At 43.4% G+C, this 17,090-nt stretch overlaps 1 protein-coding gene across 4 annotated transcripts; it reads left to right on the forward strand.

Annotated features, from left to right (window-relative positions):
• Positions 1 to 1,648: 1,648 nt before the first annotated feature.
• On the forward strand, positions 1,649 to 16,764 carry E2F6 (E2F transcription factor 6). 4 transcript variants are annotated; one of them, XM_074895629.1, is made up of 8 exons: positions 1,649 to 2,079; positions 2,783 to 2,942; positions 6,192 to 6,240; positions 11,353 to 11,563; positions 11,886 to 12,044; positions 13,093 to 13,207; positions 14,697 to 14,844; positions 15,571 to 16,764. In XM_074895629.1, exons 2-8 carry the CDS (start codon positions 2,799 to 2,801, stop codon positions 15,618 to 15,620), a joined length of 876 nt encoding a protein of 291 aa, XP_074751730.1. In that variant the 5' UTR covers positions 1,649 to 2,079; positions 2,783 to 2,798; the 3' UTR covers positions 15,621 to 16,764. The 4 variants fall into 4 exon arrangements, with proteins under 4 accessions (XP_074751730.1, XP_074751732.1, XP_074751731.1 ...); XM_074895628.1 differs by having other exon boundaries at positions 1,655 to 2,079; positions 11,353 to 11,569; positions 15,571 to 16,754; XM_074895631.1 differs by lacking the exon at positions 2,783 to 2,942 and having other exon boundaries at positions 1,649 to 2,070; positions 11,353 to 11,569; positions 15,571 to 16,759.
• Positions 16,765 to 17,090: the final 326 nt, after the last annotated feature.

Below are 17,090 nucleotides of genomic sequence, written 5' to 3' on the forward strand. Positions count from 1 at the left end.
TTGCTCTTCCGGCTGGAAAAAAGACTGCTTTATCACAGTGGGTTTATACAATCAATGATTACAATATTAAACTACATCTTCCAGTTAAGCGTATAACAAAGGGGGAGAAATTCCTTACAGGACTACATTTATCACCACAGAGTAGTTAGGATCATATTGCCCATATAAAAATGAGCATTTTTGCATTTCAGTGATGTCTTGCTTTTATGACAGGAAAACCTTTTGCATTTGCAGCATCCTTAGAATAATTACAAGGAACTTTTTCATGTCTTTAACTGCACAACTTAAGGCCTCATGTCTCCTATCATCATGCCTTTGAGGAACTGCAACATATTTTCCCCCCTTTTTTTCTTATACATTGATTAGAGCATTGGAAATACCCACATTAGTTCTACACACCCCTACAAGGACAATTATTACCATGCAAGCAATTGATTGAAAATTGATTACTATCAATATGAAGAAAACTCCATCCTCTACCAAGGCAACTGATATACCAGCAGTGACATAAGCTGCTCCAATGGAATGTCTAACTTGAAAGGATATGAAACAGCCACTAAATTAAAATGAATTTGGTATTTTGTCAATATAATAGAGTGTTATTTGACCTGTTCAGTCTGGCATATTAGAAGATGAATGAAGTTCTTCATGGCTTTGAATTCCTCATACCATAGTGGCAGTTTTACACAATGTCCAATGAAATTCACATTTCTCCAGAGCACCTGCCCTGTGGATAGGGAAGAGAAATGACTGGAAATTTCACCAAAGGTGTGGGTGGGAGATGCAAAACAGTTCACAAATTCTTTAAGTAAAAGAACTCCAGACAGACTTATCTGTTGTACAGTATGGTAGATGGCAGTTAATTGCCATAAAGAGCAAACAATCCAGATTGGCTCTCTAACAAGGAGTTGTGTTTTAAAGTAATGGTTTTTATCTGACAAACAGGTCACCTACTAAAATTTTGAGATTACTGATGATGCTGACAAATGAACAAGGGAACAGCCAGTTCTTACAAGATTATCACAAGCGTGAAAGAAAGGGCAGGAGCAATGGAGCTGGGATTTCGGAAAGGATGTGGGAGATAAATGGGCAAGCTTAGCTCAGACAAGCCACATCGTTTGTCTCCTGTCTGGCCCTAGAGGAACACACCTAGGCCTTTGCCCACACACCTCTCATAATCAATTTATTCTTGGCCTGAGCATGTGATCCTTATCTCCCCAGTGAGTGACAGATACAGCTTTGGTCTTCTTATACTAGCAAGTCGTGACAGCAGCAGATTATATGGGAAGAAAGCAATATTCTCACACCTATGTACACAGTGGTGCTTGGGCGGGGTGCCCTCTCCTTGCTGATGCTGCAGGCAGAGGGAAAAAAAGCCTCCCTCCTTGCAGTAACCACAGTGGTGAGAGCTTCCTCGTTTTAACCCACTCTAGCGCCCTGCCGCGCCGACGGCACCCCACGCTCCCCAAGACAAGGGGGAAGGAGCCAGCGAATCCTCTTCCCCGGCGCTCCGGGAAGGCGGTAAGAGTGGAGGAAACACCAATCCGGGCGACACCCGGCGGAGTCTCCTCCCTCCCGGCGCTGAGCGGCTGGGGCTGAGGGCAGCGCCGCCGGCTCCATGCCCTCAGCGCGCGGGCGGGCTCTCCGTCCCAGGCCGCGCGCAGGGGCCGCTGGGTAAGGGCAGCGGCCGCCCGCGGGGGCAGGTTTGGCGCCGCGGCGCTGGCGGGGCGGAACCGAGCGGAGCCGGGTTCCGGTCTCCCGCCCAACCTCCGCGGGCGGGCGGGCGGGGGAGGCGGAGGAGAGGCGAGGCGGCCATAGCGGACTGCGCTGAGAGCGGGAGGGTCCCTGCCGCCCCCTCCTCCCGGAGGTGGGGATGGCGGCGCTTTCCCATACGGGCTCGCAGGCTCGTCGTGAAGGCCTCTGAGCGCCCTCCCTCCGCCGCCTCGCCTCGCCTCAGGGCGGGAGAGGCCTTCCGCCGCGCTAGGCCGCGGACGGCGGAGGGGCTGGGCGAACATGGCCAGCCCTTCCAGGTGGGAGCGTCTGAAGCCGCTGCGGACGGACATGCTGCGTGTGAGTGAGGTACGCGGCGGGCGGGGGAGGCAGGTGCTGCTGGGGATGGGGAAGTGCGGGACGGCCCTGCAGCGCTTTGCGTCCACCGCGGGAGGTTTTAAAGAGATTCTCGAAAGTCCTTCCCCTCGCCTGTCCGGCGGGATGTCCCAGAGTTGGAAAGGTGTGGCAGGCCTAGCCAGAGCGTGCACGAAAGAGGCATTGTCATTGCAGTTTAGTAGGCTGCCCGGGAAAACGTAGTAATGTTACTTACAGCGCAAAGGGATGATTTTCTTAGCTGCGTTACTTACAGACTCTTAATCGAGTTAAATAGACTGTAGAGCAGAATTAAACAGATTTGAGAAAAGCAAAACTACAACTCTGTTCTCTTACCCAAATATCACAGATGTTCAGATGACCTATGCAGCTTCCACTGCTACTTCCAGTAATGGTATGAGGTAGCTAACAAAAAACAGGTCTGGTTTTAATTCTGTGAAGCTTCTTAAAAATGCTTATTTTTATGAACCTTGACTGCTGGGCTAAATGTTACTTCGTAGTATTGCCTTAAAGCCATGAAAAAGTTTATGTGGGGTTTTTACACGGGTAATTGAAAATTTCTTATTATTGGCAATGATGATTGTAAGAAACAAAGGGTCTTGGGCACGGCTGCTTTATGTAGGTGTTTAGATGGGTCAACCAGGGGTGATGTTTTCCTGAATCTGCTTTTTATAAATAGGGAAGTCAAGATTGTGATGATCATTAGCAGCCTGGGCTGTAATGACCATGGAATAGTGAAGTTCAAGACCCTGAGTGTAGCGAGGAAGGCTGGTAGCAGAGTACAGAACCTGGACTCCAGCTTATTCAGGCTTCAGGACTTCACCTTACTCAGGCAACAGGTAATTGAGATTTTAGGGGAGGCAACTTTGAAAGTTGGAAGAGCTGAAAAGGTAGAGGTCTGTAAGGACAGGGATATGCCATCCTGATACTCGTGACAACAAGTAACTGTGTTGAGGGATGGGCACAGCTATACCTGTACTCCAGGGGTGGGGGTCAAAAAGAACATATGCAGAAAGTGGGAGCAAGGAGAAAGATGAAAAAATGTTTTCTGGACATGTAGGTATGCTTCTGGGAAAGCCAAAGTTCTAGTGTTGAAACTAGCAAGGAATGTTAAGGGTGACAAGAAGAACTTTCTACTGCTACTTTAGCAGTAAAGAGGGCAGGGACGAAGGTGAGCTTGTTGCTGTTGGGCTGTTCAGAAATTAATTGTCGATTTCAACCTGTATGTTTGAAGTGGCATATCCCAGCTCAGAATAAAATTTATTAATTGAAATAAAAAACATTAGAATCAACATATTGTTGCCAATGAGAAACAAGCATATTTATTCCGGTTGCATAAAATTCTGGACTTCTGGAGGCAATGAAGTCATCAAAGGCAGCTTTGGCCTCCCCTTGGTTTCTGAAGCGTCTCCCACACAGGAAGCTGTCGAGATGCTTGAAGAAGTGATTGTCGGTGGGCGAGAGGTCTGGTGAGTATGGTGGATGAGGCAGAGTTTCGTAGCCCAGCTCGTTCAACCATTGCAGCGTTGAAAGTGCAACGTGTGGCTGCGCGTTATCATGGAGAAGGATTGGACCCTTTCTGTTAACCAGTGCTGGGCACAGCTGTTGAAGTTTCTGGTGCATTTCATTGATTTGCTGGACGTACTTCACCGCCGTGATCGTTTCACCCGGATTCAGGAAGCTGTGATGGATTAAACCAGCAGCAGACCACCAGACAGTCAGCATGACCTTCTTTTGGTGCAGATTCGGCTTTGAGAAGTGTTGCGGAGCTTCATTGCGATCCAACCGCTGAGCCCATCGTCGCTGGTTATCATAGAGCATCCATTTCTCGTCGCACATCACAATATGGCCGAGAAACGGGTTGTTCTGGTTGTGAAAAAGAAGCGATGAAGACACTTCAAAACGGCAATTTCTATGATTCGCATTCAATTCGTGCGGCACCCATTTGTCGAGCTTTTTCGACTTTCCAATCTTCTTCAGATGCTCAGAAACAGTCAATATGCTTACCCCGAGTTCTCTTGCAAGTTCTCAAACAGTTGTACGTGTATCTGCTTCCACCAAAGCCTTCAATTCGTTGTCGTCAATAGCAGAAGGATGTCTGCGACCTTCTTGATATTGATGGTCGAAATCACCACATTGAAATTTTTGGAACCAAAGTCGCACTGTCTGTTTGTTAACACTTCCCTGGCCGTATACCTCATTGATGTTTCGAGCAGCTTGTGCTGCATTACATCCAAGTTTGAACTCGTGGAAGTAGATCTGTCGAAATTGCTGTTTTGACATCTGAACTTCAAACCTCCAAAATTTGTCAAAAACGCAGTTTATATTATAATTTAATTATACAGTGTGAAAGTTCATAACATGAGCTTTTCAAAAATATATTAACAGTACGCCAGTTGAGAAGGTGCTATTCCTGAAACATATACAATGAAAATCACATTACAAAACAAATTAATTCCCGAACAGCCTAATACTTGGGGTAAGTCCCGAGAGGGCTGACTGATGTCATTGTGAGGTTGCTCTCATGATCTTTGAGAGGTTGTGGAGGCCAGCTACAGCTTAGCCTCACTTCAGTTCCTTGGAGAACTTCTCTTGGGAGCTATTTCTAGGCCCATGAAGGAACAGGTGATTGGGAATAGCAAACATGACTATACTTGCGACCTGATTACCTTTGGTGATGGAATGACTAGATCTGTAGATCCAAAGCCTTGGATGTCATCTACACTAGCTTTTGAAACAGTCTCCTGCAGTATCCTTATATCAGTTGGCGTGTTACAGATTGTAAACTACTAGATAAGTAGAAAAAAACCTGGCTGGATCATCAAGCTCAAAGAGGAATAGTTAGTAGTTTATGCTTTACCCAAAATTGGTGTTCCTAAGGGTCTATCTGAGACCTGTCCTCTTGATAGGAGGAAGACATGAGATGACCCTCATGGGTAGGGAAAGTGCGTTAGACAGCCAGGCATGGGCTGGAGGCAGTGGGTCATTGGACACCTCACAGACGTTGACCAAGGAAGCTGAAAATTCAAGTGTGAAGTCCTGGCACTTGGGCCTGTACCCTGCAGTGGTACTGGCTGGGGGACCATCCTGCTGAAAGGACCTGGGGGTCCTGATGGATGGTGGGCTAAACATGCACCAGCGCTGCACCCTGGTATTGAGGCATATGAGGCTGTATTAGCAGGAGCATAGCCAGCAAATAAAAGGAAGTGATTCTTCTTGGCATGTATGAGGCTCCTTCTGGAATGCTGTGTCCATTTTAGGCCCACCAGTGCAGGAAGGCTGTTGATAACTACTGAGAGAGTTTGTTAAGCCGCAGAAGCCCTTCAAGACAAGGAGCTGGTGCCAGATGCTTCACATCAGTGCAGGATGGGAGGCTGAAAGGAAATAGAAACAAAATTGAAACTAAAGAAGCAAGAGAGGTTGCAACTTGATGTATAGTGAAACTTTGTCATTGTGAGGACAGGCAGGCAGTGGAATGGGATGCCCAGAGAGGTGTAGCATCCATCTCTTGGAAATGTTCCAGACCCAGTTGGATAAAGCCTTGAATAAGCTACTCTCATCTGATGGCTGTTCCTATTTGCAGTTGGAGGTTGGACCAGAGACCTTCTTGGGTCTGTTCCAACTGGAATGTGTCTGAATTTCAAAATACTCCTTTTGTTAAATTGGAGTGAGGGGTGGAATGAAGTACCTACTTAGGCTCATCATGTCAGTTTCTTGACCAGAGCAGACTCTGCTGCCAGTCTTGTAATGCTATATAATAGGAGTGTATCTTATGTATTTGTGCTATTACATGAATAGCTGAAGCCTGTGTTTATAAACAGGTATCTTGTTTGTGTTGTGACCATTGCCTGAGCATTAGGGAGTTCAGTGGTGTTTCCTTGCTTTCCAAGACAGGGGGATGTGTGCTGAGATTAAGGGCTGAAAATTCTGACAGGAATGTAATGAGCATGTATCCCTTCTATACAGTAACGTGTTGAATTGTCAGCACTGATGGCTGTAGCATCTAGAGTAGATCTGGGAATTTTGTCTGCTGAGGCTTCCTGTATAGATAGCATTTTATATCAGTTACTTTTTTGTTTTTTCCCCAGCCACAGATGATCAACCTGAATGTGGACAATGATGTACCATTAGTGAGAAGTAAGTTGCTGTGTTCCACATGTGAAGACTATTCTTGAAGTATTTTATGCTTTTTTACAATGTTGAGTAGATGCTGTGAGCAAATGTGAAATTGTTATGTATCTAATATAGGCATAGCAGGAGGAATGCTACACACAAAATGACAGATATGAAACAACACATTCTTCATGGTTTTTCCTCTTTAAATCTGCTGCAAGTATACCTTCCCACTGCTGTAAAGGAAATAATGTATGGGAAAAGAGTTAGAGAAAACTGGAACATCGTGCTGGCAAACATTGGTTTTTGTGGTGGTTTAGGCCCTGCTGGGACCAGAGACCATGTTGCTGTTGTCCCTCCCCCACCCTCAGGCCAGACAGGCTGGAAGTGAGGCACAAACCCTGGGGTTGAAATAAGGAGAAATTTTATACAACAGTGTAATAAATAACAATCTGAACAACAACACTAACAATTCCTAGGAATTGAATTTCCCTTGCAGGCCCCTTAACTTTGTTTTGCTTAATGGCAAAGCCGGCCTTCAGGAGGATTTCAGTTATCTTCTTTCCTTTCTCAAAGACCTCCTCGGCTGTGTCCCCCCATACAATGATGTCATCAATATACTGCAGGTGTTCTGGAGCCCCACCTTTCTCCAGCGCAGTACGGACCAGTCCATGGCAAATGGTGGAACTGTGGTTCCACCCCTGGGGCAATCGATTCCAGGTGTACTGGATGCCTCTCCAAGTGAACGCAAACTGTTGCCTGCACTTTGGCGCTATCAGAATGGAGAAGAACGCATTAGCAATGTCAGTCGTGGCATACCACTTGGCTGCCTTCGACTCCAGTTCATACTGGAGCTCTAGCATGTCCGGCACTGCAGCACTCATCGCTGGCGTAACTTCATTCAGGCCGCGGTAGTCCACAGTTAGCCTCCATTCGCCATTAGGCTTTCTCACTGGCCATATAGGGCTGTTGAAGGGTGAGTGAGTTTTGCTGATCACCTTCTGGCTTTCTAGTTGACGGATCAGCTGATGGATGGGGACCAGGGAATCTCGGTTGGTGCGGTACTGCCGCCGGTGCACTGTCCTGGTAGCAATCAGCACTCGCTGCTCCTCAACCTTAAGCCGCCCCACCACTGAGGGATCCTCTGAGAGGAACTGTTCAACCTCCTCCAGGGCAGCTACACCAAAAGCCCACTGGTACCCTTTTGGGTCTTTGAAGTACCCTCTCCTGAGATAGTCTGTGCTCAGGATGCACGGGGCATCTGGGCCAGTCACAATGGGGTACTTATGCCAGTCCTTCCCAGTCAGGCTCACTTCAGCTTCCAGTAGGGTCAGCTGTTGGGATCCCCCTGTCACTCCGGAGATGCAGATGGATTCAACCCCACTGTAGCTCGATGGCATCAGGGTGCACTGTGCGCCAGTATCCACCAAAGCCTTATACTCTTGTGGGTCTGACGTGCCAGGCCATCGGATCCACACTGTCCAGTAAATCCGATTATCCCTTTCCTCCACCTGGCTGGAGGCAGGGCCCCTCTAATCCTGCTCATCATCACTCACAAGAATGCTTCCTGCAAGAATGATTCACTGGTCCCCTCAAGAGGGTCAGATATAACGTTGGCCATTCTGTTCTGTCTGGGGGATTTCCGACTGGACACTGGAGCTGCGCTCTTCTTGGAGGACTCCCCTTTGGTGATGGTCTTCCCTTTCAGCTGCTCTACACGTGCAGCTAGGGCGGCAGTGGGCTGTCCATCCCACCTCCTCATGTTTTCTCCATGGTCACGGAGGAAAAACCACAGGGTGCCTCGTGGTGTGTGCCTTCTGCTGCCTTTCTCTTGGGTGGGGAAACGTTTACTTCTAATGGCTGAGACATTAGCCCGTGCTGGTGGAATGTTGGACATGTCCTCTTCCACTTTCTGGACCCTCTGAGACAGTTCCTTTACAGCTGAAACCCAGGAATGTTGAGATGAAGGGAGATTTCCCTCATATTGCTGGAGCTTGCCAACCATTCCATCCACTGTTAGAGTGTGGGTGTCTGTCCACCAGGACACTATTGCCAGTGCTTTCGAGTGTGCTTCTGGTGCCACGTCAAGTGTGTGCAAGGGGCCTGATCTGGGTTCATGGTGACTGCTCATTATTCAGATCACCATAGATCATCTCAAACACAGCCAGTTCCCTGAGGTTCTGTTTGCCTTTCTCAATACTGGTCCATTTGCTTAGCTGACACAGGATATCATCCTTGTAGGGGTGCCTCTCCCTTACGCTGAACAGGAGTCGCTTCCAAAGGCTGAGGGTTTGAGTCTGTTTCCCTATTTCCCTATCAATGCCAGCATCCTTGGCCAAAGATCCCAGCTGCTTGGCCTCTCTCCCCTCCATTTCAAAAGCACTGGCTCCATTGTCCCAGCATCGGAGCAGCCAGGTGCAAATCTGCTCACCTCCCAGGCGGCCAAAATCTCTCCACCTATCTCACAACTCAGTCAGGGATAGAGATTGGACGATCACCTCTGGTCCTTCCTCCTGTTCCCCTGCTGGGCCTGGCTCATCCCCATCCCCCACTTTGCAAGCTGACTTTCTGGTATATTTTGTTTTCTGTATCGGGGCGACTGATACCGGCACTGGCTGGCTCTGGCTCAGCTGCTGTGCTGGTAGAGGCAACTGAGACTGACTCTGCCTGTTCCCCCAGCCCAGCTGCTGTACAAGTAAGTTCACTCTCAGATCCTGCAGCTCCTTTTCCTCCTTGAGGGCAGTGAGTGGTATTAAAAAGGACATGGTAGGCATGGGCAAGTCCCCAACGCATCGCAGCAAGTGGTGTCTCCTGGGTTTTGCCAGCTTGGTAACACACCCTTTCTAAGCACTCCATCAGCTTATCAGGGCTCTGCATTTGTTCAAGAGTGAAATTCCAAAGCATTGGAGGTGACCACTGACCCAGGTATTTGCCCATCTTTTCCCACACCCATTGCCACTCCCTATTATCTGACCTTGGGGCCGGTTTCCAGGCACTGCTGTTGTTAGAGAAGTGCCGCATGGCCAAAACCGAAATCAGGCAGACATTCAGAAAGCACAGTGCCGCAGTCACACTGGCCTGCAGGCTCCAAGGATAATTGAAACTCCCAAAAACCGAGAGGATCTCTTCCCCTGGCTCACCCATAGAGGGGGTGAGACCCCTAACAAAAGCCCAGGCAGCAAACAGGTACCGGCCCGCCCCCACACACAGCGATACAAGCGCATTATAAGCAGTCAGTAGCCAGTATAACAAAAAGAGACCCTTTACACATTTTCCACCGACAGCAAACATCAGCACTGAGATCATATACTGGATATAAGGATTAATCCAGCCCCACCACACAAGCAAGTGGGCCAGCATTGCAAACATTTTCTTATCAAACAAGTACAAACAGAAAAATTTCACCTAACAGATTGCTCTAACACACTCTGGTCAGGGTCTGTCCCTTTTTGATTCTTATTTCAACCCAATTCGTGCCCCACGTTGGGCGCCAGGAAAGGCTGTAGTGGTTTAGGCCCTGCCGGGACCAGAGACCATGTTGCTGTTGTCCCTCCCCCACCCTCAGGCCGGACAGGCTGGAAGTGAGGCACAAACCCCGGGGTTGAAGTAAGGAGAAATTTTATACAACAGTGTAATAAATAACAATCTGAACAACAACACTAACAATAATAACAACAATAAACAGTAGTAGCAATAAACAAGACAAAAGATATGCAGAGAAATACCGCAGTGGACACAGCCAGCCCGCCGCGCGTGCTTCCAATGACCAAAGCCACAAAGGAAAGCTTCCCGTGCTGCTGCGCTGGACCTGACATCAGTATGGTATGAATAACTCAGCTGGAGATCCCTTCCCCCTGCTGGGGAAACTTAACCCTATCCTAGCTGAACCAGGACAGTTTTCAACTGGTATTAACAAATGTAAATACAAGCTTGAATGAATTTGCATCGTGGGTTTTTTTTTTTTCCTCACCAGCTGAATAGTCTCACACATCTCGCAGTAACACAGTCCAAAACTGAGCTGTTGAGCCTGCCTCTTCATGTTGAAGAGTGCATAATCTTGCAGCCATGGAATCGGTGTGATATACTATGAGTGAAAGTGCATGTCTCATTCTTCCTGGGAAAAATACTGAAGTTTGAATGAGAGTGTTTTCTAGGGAAGTTTTCTTACACACGCACTGATGTGCATGCACACATATTCTCTTGAGGCGTTAGACTGGAATATTGCTTAGTGACACAGTTTGATCAGATACAAAATACTTGTCTTTTCTCCTGCAAAACAAACCAAGTAACATCAGGATTTGATAGTCTTTCGTTGATTCTAGCAACACTCTAGTGCATGTGTACCACATCTTTTTTGGTACCCCAGAAATATGTTGGGTTTTATACTTTGTGCGTACATAAAGAACCTAAAGTTAAGCCAGCTGTTCATCAGTAACCTTACTGCTGTTCCTGCAAATATGCTGGTAATGAATACAAATATCACAGGGATCTCTCTTAAACCTGCGGTGTCCTGGTATCTGTAGATCTTTGTTGTATTAGTAAATTAAACAGCATGACCAATTCTTTTGCCCTGAAGCCAAGCAGTACAACCAGAGTTTGTTCATATATTAAGTTCTTGTACTACAGAACAGATTGGTCATGTCCAGGCTGGAACAGTCCCTGAAATCAAGCTAACCCTTAAACCATGCCTGAATGTTATTTGGGAGATCTAGTGGTTAATTTGGGCCAAAAGGGTGTGAAAATACATTTTCAGTCTTACGGAGCAGATGACAGAACTGCAGTTCCTGGCAGCGCTCTGACACTATCTGTAGTTAACCAAAGGTTTCATTGGTATTCATTCAGTAGTCTGAGCACATGTCCTACAGAACATACAGTTACACAACTATTAATATCCCATGAACATTGAAAGCATGAAGATGCATGCTTGTTGTTTAGATATACTCATTGCAAACAAATGAAGGTATATATAGTTAATAGACTTTATATGATGCCATTGCAATGTCAGCATTAATAATTGCAGTGCTTTCTGACTTTATCTTCATTGTTACTTCATTGCAGTTGGGTTTTTAAAGAATACTTAATACTCAAGTAGTAGGTTTTTTTATTCTGTCAAAATATTCTATCAAAACTTTACAGGAACTCTGAAAGTCAAAAAGCCTCGATTTGATGCATCCTTGGTCTACTTGACCCGAAAATTCATGGATCTTGTCAAAACAGCTCCAGATGGTGTCCTTGATTTGAATGAAGTAGCAACAGCACTTGGAGTACGAAAACGAAGAGTGTATGACATCACCAATGTGTTGGATGGAATAAACTTAATTCAGAAAAGATCTAAGAATCTTATCCAGTGGGTGTGAGTTGGCTTTGAAACTTCTAATTTCTGAAACAATCAAACCCAACAATGTTGAGTAATGTTTATAACTTTGAGAGTATTTTTAAGCATATTGAATTACTTGTAATAGATGAAAATATTTTAAATTCTTCTGTATACTTAAGCTGTCTGAATTACTTACTATATTAACAAGTATCAAGTGCAGAAGCACAATGAAACATATTTCAGCAGAGTAAGGATGCCAGAGTTCCTGGTTCTTCTCTGTTAGTATATTTTGTGTTCAGTAAACAGGCTCTTATTTATATAAACATACTAGACAACTTTCATATTCTTCTAGAGGTTCTAATTTTGACCAAGTTGTTGGAAAAGCACCACAGCAGCAAAGCCTTAGAGATGAACTTTCTGATTTGTCAGCCATGGAAGAAGCTCTGGATGAATTAATCAAGGATTGTGCTCATCAGTTATTTGAACTAACAGATGACAAAGAAAATGCAAAATATCCTTTTAACTCTTGCATTACTTTAACATGTGGTTTTGGTTGCAAGTACTCAGGTATCTAGTATAAGTGTAGGCTGATACCACAGGTATACAGTAATACTTGATAATGAGTTTTATAATATGAAGCTTTTTGGTTATTTTATGTTAGTGTATACTAGTCCTGTGCCCTGCTTTGCCGAACCATGCACAATCTAGCCTGTTCTCAGGGGAGTGCTACTTGTGTGACCTTTCCACTGCAGAAGAATGGAAGTGGGGCAGTAGTCTTAGTACCCTGACCATCACCTTGTTCTCCCCATTATAGAGTAAATTTGTCTCAGTGGCAGGTCTTGACCTACCAGTGAGATTGAGCTGCTTAGTGAGATGAGAAAGAGGATCCAAAACAGTCCCAGTGACCTGCTGCCAAGAAGATAAATGGTACATTGGTTGTGTCCTAATACTGTTCTGTCTCTTGAGAGGGGTTCCAATGCAGTCTTCTCTTTGACATGGATTTTGATAATAGAAAAGGGATTTCTTTTAACACATTTTGACATAAACATTGGATTTTAGCTTTGGGTTACAATAAAATGTTACATGGCTCCCTTGTCTGGCAGAATGTTAAAGTCTGTGCTCAAATGAACTGTGCCCATTTTCTCTATGGTATGAGAAAAACTTTTCATTACTCCTTATGTGTTTTGGTTAAGAAAATAATTCTATAGTTTTCCAGGAAATTATTTATGTGCATAGTTATTACAGAACAAAGTAGTAATTATCAAGGGCAGTATTCCCTCTTCATTGTAGAATTTTGACAGCATCTGTGAAAAATGTTTGTCAGATGTGAGTTTTTTAATATTGAGTATCTATTTTTTAAAAGCTTTTTCCTTCCTAGAAATGCAAAAAGGTTTTCCACTTGTTAACTAATACTTAATTTTACAATGCTAGTATTAAAGGAACCTTAGCTGAACTATTTACCGCTTAAGTTGGTATTCTGGTTCAACATATTTTAACATCATACTCTTTGCTTCTGCCTGTTAGCAAATTATTTTACAGAATCCTTGACCAATGTATACACTAGCTTATGTGACATATCAAGATATCCGTAACATTCAGGCATTTCAGGAACAGATTGTGATTGCAATTAAAGCTCCAGAGGAAACCAAACTGGAAATACCAATTCCTAAAGAAGTAAGTTCTACACGTTCCACTTTTAAGGGAACCAAAGGTCTCAAATCTGACTTTTGCAGCCGCAACTGGTAATTGACTTCCAGTTTCTTTGTCATGTATAGCAAATACTGGTACTTCATTGTTCTTGTGTTTCACTAAACAGTGCTGTAGGGGTAACAGTCTAAGAAACATTTTCAGTATTTTCTGTTTACCCATATTACTAAACAATAAACATGTCTGAGCTTTAGTTATTTGGTTTTGCTAGAGAGAATGGAACAGCTGTAACAAATGTTACCTATTTTCACTATCAGTTTGTTTGATAATTTACTAGGATAATGTGACTTTTAAAGAGCTGTTAATGTTCATATGCTAAAATCTACAGAAATTGTACATCAAACCAGACCAAGCAATAAGAATGATTTGAGAATGATCTTAACAGCATGTAAATGCTGTCTTACTGCTTAATGACTAGATGGCTATTGTATATTGAAATATGAAATGCACAGTGTGTTTGACAAAAGAAAACGTTTTGGTACTCAAGATGGACTTTTCATGGAGGTGGAGGGCTGTGCTCTGTCCTCACCTCATGGTACAGCACATCCTCCCACTCAGGTCGTACAGAGGAGCCATAGCTTTGCCCTCTGCACCCAGTCACTGCACCTGCATTGGGGCCTGTGTACTGGGAACCCACTGGTTAAAGTGGTGCTGTGAAAGAGGGGAAATACTGGAAGTAAGTTTGAGATAACAAGTGGAGCTTTAATTCTGTTTTTCTTTTGTGTGTGCGTTTTTTATAATGTTCTTAATTGTGTAGCCATCAAATTTGCCTTGCTGTTTGCACAGAAAGGGAGGTGATACTGTAGGAAAAGAAGATAGGAATCAATAGAACCAGAAGACTTCAATCCACTGCATAGATCTGCAGTGGTTTCACTGGTAAAAGCAGCTGGCTCACATCCTGTGGAAATGAAAGATAAGATTTCAGAGGCTTCCTGAAGCAAAAGAAGGCAGGATTTTAAAAACTATATTTTAGGGAGAACAGAATCTTCTCTGTTGTCCGTTAAATTTGATTTGCTCTGTGCCTAGCAATGTGACGTCTGCTGAAGGAGGGTGGTAAAAGTAATATAATTTAGTTGCTTTGCCATGTTATTAACACTGCTATGTGCTCTGATTTGTTTCTGATCCATGGCATTGACTTGTCAAGTTTTAAATTTTGTTATTCTTCCTAAACATATAGTAAATCTTGGTCATATGTGTAAAGGTCAGTAAGAAGACTAAACAAAGATTTGTTAAGTGCATCTTCATCAAAAATGAAACTTTGTTAGCTTAATAAATGGCCTACAAATCTATGTAATAGAGTCATAATTTATATAGAACTAGTAACACAATTTCAAATAGTTATGTTATTCCTGTATTTGTTCTTTTCATGATCTGTTGGCTTTAAAATATGTGCAAAACCAGATAACTGATGTGTGAGATTTGTTCTTTGGTTTATATGCAAGTCACTGTTTTATAGAATTGCATAGAAGTACATGTGAAGAGCACAAAAGGACCTATTGATGTGTACCTATGTGAGGTGGAACAAGAGAAGCCAGGTGCCAAAACTTTTGAAGAAATGGATACTGTTACTTCTGAAACCCAGCCATCAGTTCCTCCTGATGAAGGTAGTCTCTTCCACTTACATTTTTATCTCTGTGTAATATTTTTTTAGGACTGTCATACCTTTCTGATAAAGTTGAAAACTGTACTATACAAGTATAATTTTCTGGGCATAGTTTGTGGGCCAAGATGTGTAGGAGTATAGGAAACGCCTGAAGGAGAAGTCTATACTGTTGTGTTACCTCACAACAGCGGGAGGTCAGACACGTGCACACAAAGCAAGGCACTCTTGTTCCTGACCCTTTTCTTCCTTTGCTCGTTACTGGTTTCCTGTCAGAGCTGTGCTCTGCCAGTGGAACAATGTGTGTCAGTTCTCAGCTGCCTCACTGCGGAGTCCAGCAGCCAAGCTGAAATAGTTGTGAGAATTAAAGTGCTGCTTCAAACAAGGGTGTGTGCTGCTTTTGCTCATTACTGTCCTGTCTGAGGGAGGGCAGACAGAAGAGGGGATGCAGTATTTTGAGCTGCTAAACCAAGATTGACTGCAGTATAGTCTCTCAGGAGCCCCGGAGCTGCAGGATGTTGTGGTTTAAAAAGAAATGTAGCGGGAATTGCAGTAGCTCAGAACACACAAAAAAAATTATTTTTAGCAGTGCTCCTTTACAGTTGAGGGGAAAAGTTGACTTTTTAATCTTAGGTAGTTTTTTTACTTTATTTTTGCTTGCAAGATGACTCAAAATTGTATTTCCTACAATGACAGTAATCGTATTCCTTTTCTTACTTTCCTTTCAAAGTGAGATCTCCGGAGGAAGAAAAAACCAAACCACCTGAGATGACGGATTAATTACAACTCAAAAAATCAAGTACAGAATGTAAATATCTGTGTTACAGAGCTTTTCCAAAGCCGATTGGATCTGCAAAATTACTAACCTGAAATGTTCCAAAGTGTTTTAAATTTACAGCAATAGTGGGTTGGTTGAGTGCTTTCACAGGATTGCTTATCTCCCAAGTCAAAAGACAACAGTTCCTAGAGTTCCTTTTAGGAGCTTTGTTTTCATAATTGCATGTGATCTACAGAGCTTTGGGAAAACGGTATTTTTAGCTTATGAAATAATTTTATTTGATGGAAAACATAGGTAATTGATTATTTCTGAAAATGAAGATATGAAATTATTTCTGGAATGATCCATAATCCTTATAAGAATGTATATAATAGAGAAATGCACTTTTCAGTTCTGAGGCTGCACTACTACTAAGCAGGATTGTCAAATAAAGAGTGTAACAAAGAACTGGTGTATCAGAAGCCTTTGCTATAAGGAACAAGATGTAAATATCATGAGTTATGCCTTACACTGTGTAGATGCTGCTTGCATTGTTTGCATCCAGCTCTGCATCAACTATGGTATTAACACTGAAGTTAAATAATTGGGTTTTTTGTACATACCTGTATCATGTCTAGGTAGTTACTGATGTAGATTTATTGAGATGGTTTGCATTTCTGCCTTTGTACAGCAAAGAAATAAAATGAACTTATAAAAATATTAAAATAGCCTAATTGGTCAGTCCAATGAAACATGTTGGGTTGTCTTTGTTGGAATTCACTGGGTAACTACAAACATTAAAACTGATGTGAAAATTTTAAATCTGTTATCTGTGGTACTGGCAGTTAGCAGTTTGTTTCTTGTGATGACACAATACTGTAGCAATTTTCAGAAGAAACATTATGATCAATAACTACTTAAATGGGTCCCTTCCAGTTTCTAGAGTTTACATTCAGCATAGCTTTGGTCTAGTACCATGATTTCTTTGTGGCTTAGCTTGCAAAAATATGTAAAATACTTTAGAACTACAATTGTATTCACCTATCTTTAGCATCTGTAAAATGAAGCTTTAGCATTTTGATTCTGGCTTCTCTAAGTGAATTGACTGTCACTTACAAATACCATACTTAGGCTCATTTCACTCCAGTAATGAAAAGTGTATTTCAGTTTTCTGTATGGGGAAGGGTGGGTTGGTTGGTTGATTTTTAAATCACAACTCCCAGTATCAGCAACTATCCATCTACTTGCAAGAGAGAACAAAAAGTTATTAAACCTCAACTCATTTTAACCAGCAACTCTATGGCTATTTTAGACAAATGCTGTGAAATTAAATGCCCTATATTCTACTAATAAATACAGGTAAGGTAGGGCAGTTGACACGGAAGACCTTAAATATACCTAAATACAGATTGAGAGTTAACCCAGTTTTCTGCGAAGTTCACTAGTTCTGCAAAATGTGTAGTAGTATAATGTGCAAATTGGGAAATACACCA

The sequence above is a fragment of the Athene noctua genome, chromosome 1 (assembly GCF_965140245.1).
Source record: "Athene noctua chromosome 1, bAthNoc1.hap1.1, whole genome shotgun sequence".
NCBI classification, from domain to species: Eukaryota; Metazoa; Chordata; class Aves; order Strigiformes; family Strigidae; genus Athene; species Athene noctua.

What these genes read in the sequence shown, in the direction of transcription:
- E2F6 (XM_074895628.1), top strand. Translation starts at nt 2,799, where the DNA reads ATGATCATTAGCAGCCTGGGCTGTAATGACCATGGAATAGTGAAGTTC. An exon ending in TGATGTACCATTAGTGAGAA is followed by an intron (nt 6,241 to 11,352) that starts GTAAGTTGCTGT and finishes AAAACTTTACAG; the next exon opens with GAACTCTGAAAGTCAAAAAG. An exon ending in AAGAATCTTATCCAGTGGGT is followed by an intron (nt 11,570 to 11,885) that starts GTGAGTTGGCTT and finishes ATATTCTTCTAG; the next exon opens with AGGTTCTAATTTTGACCAAG.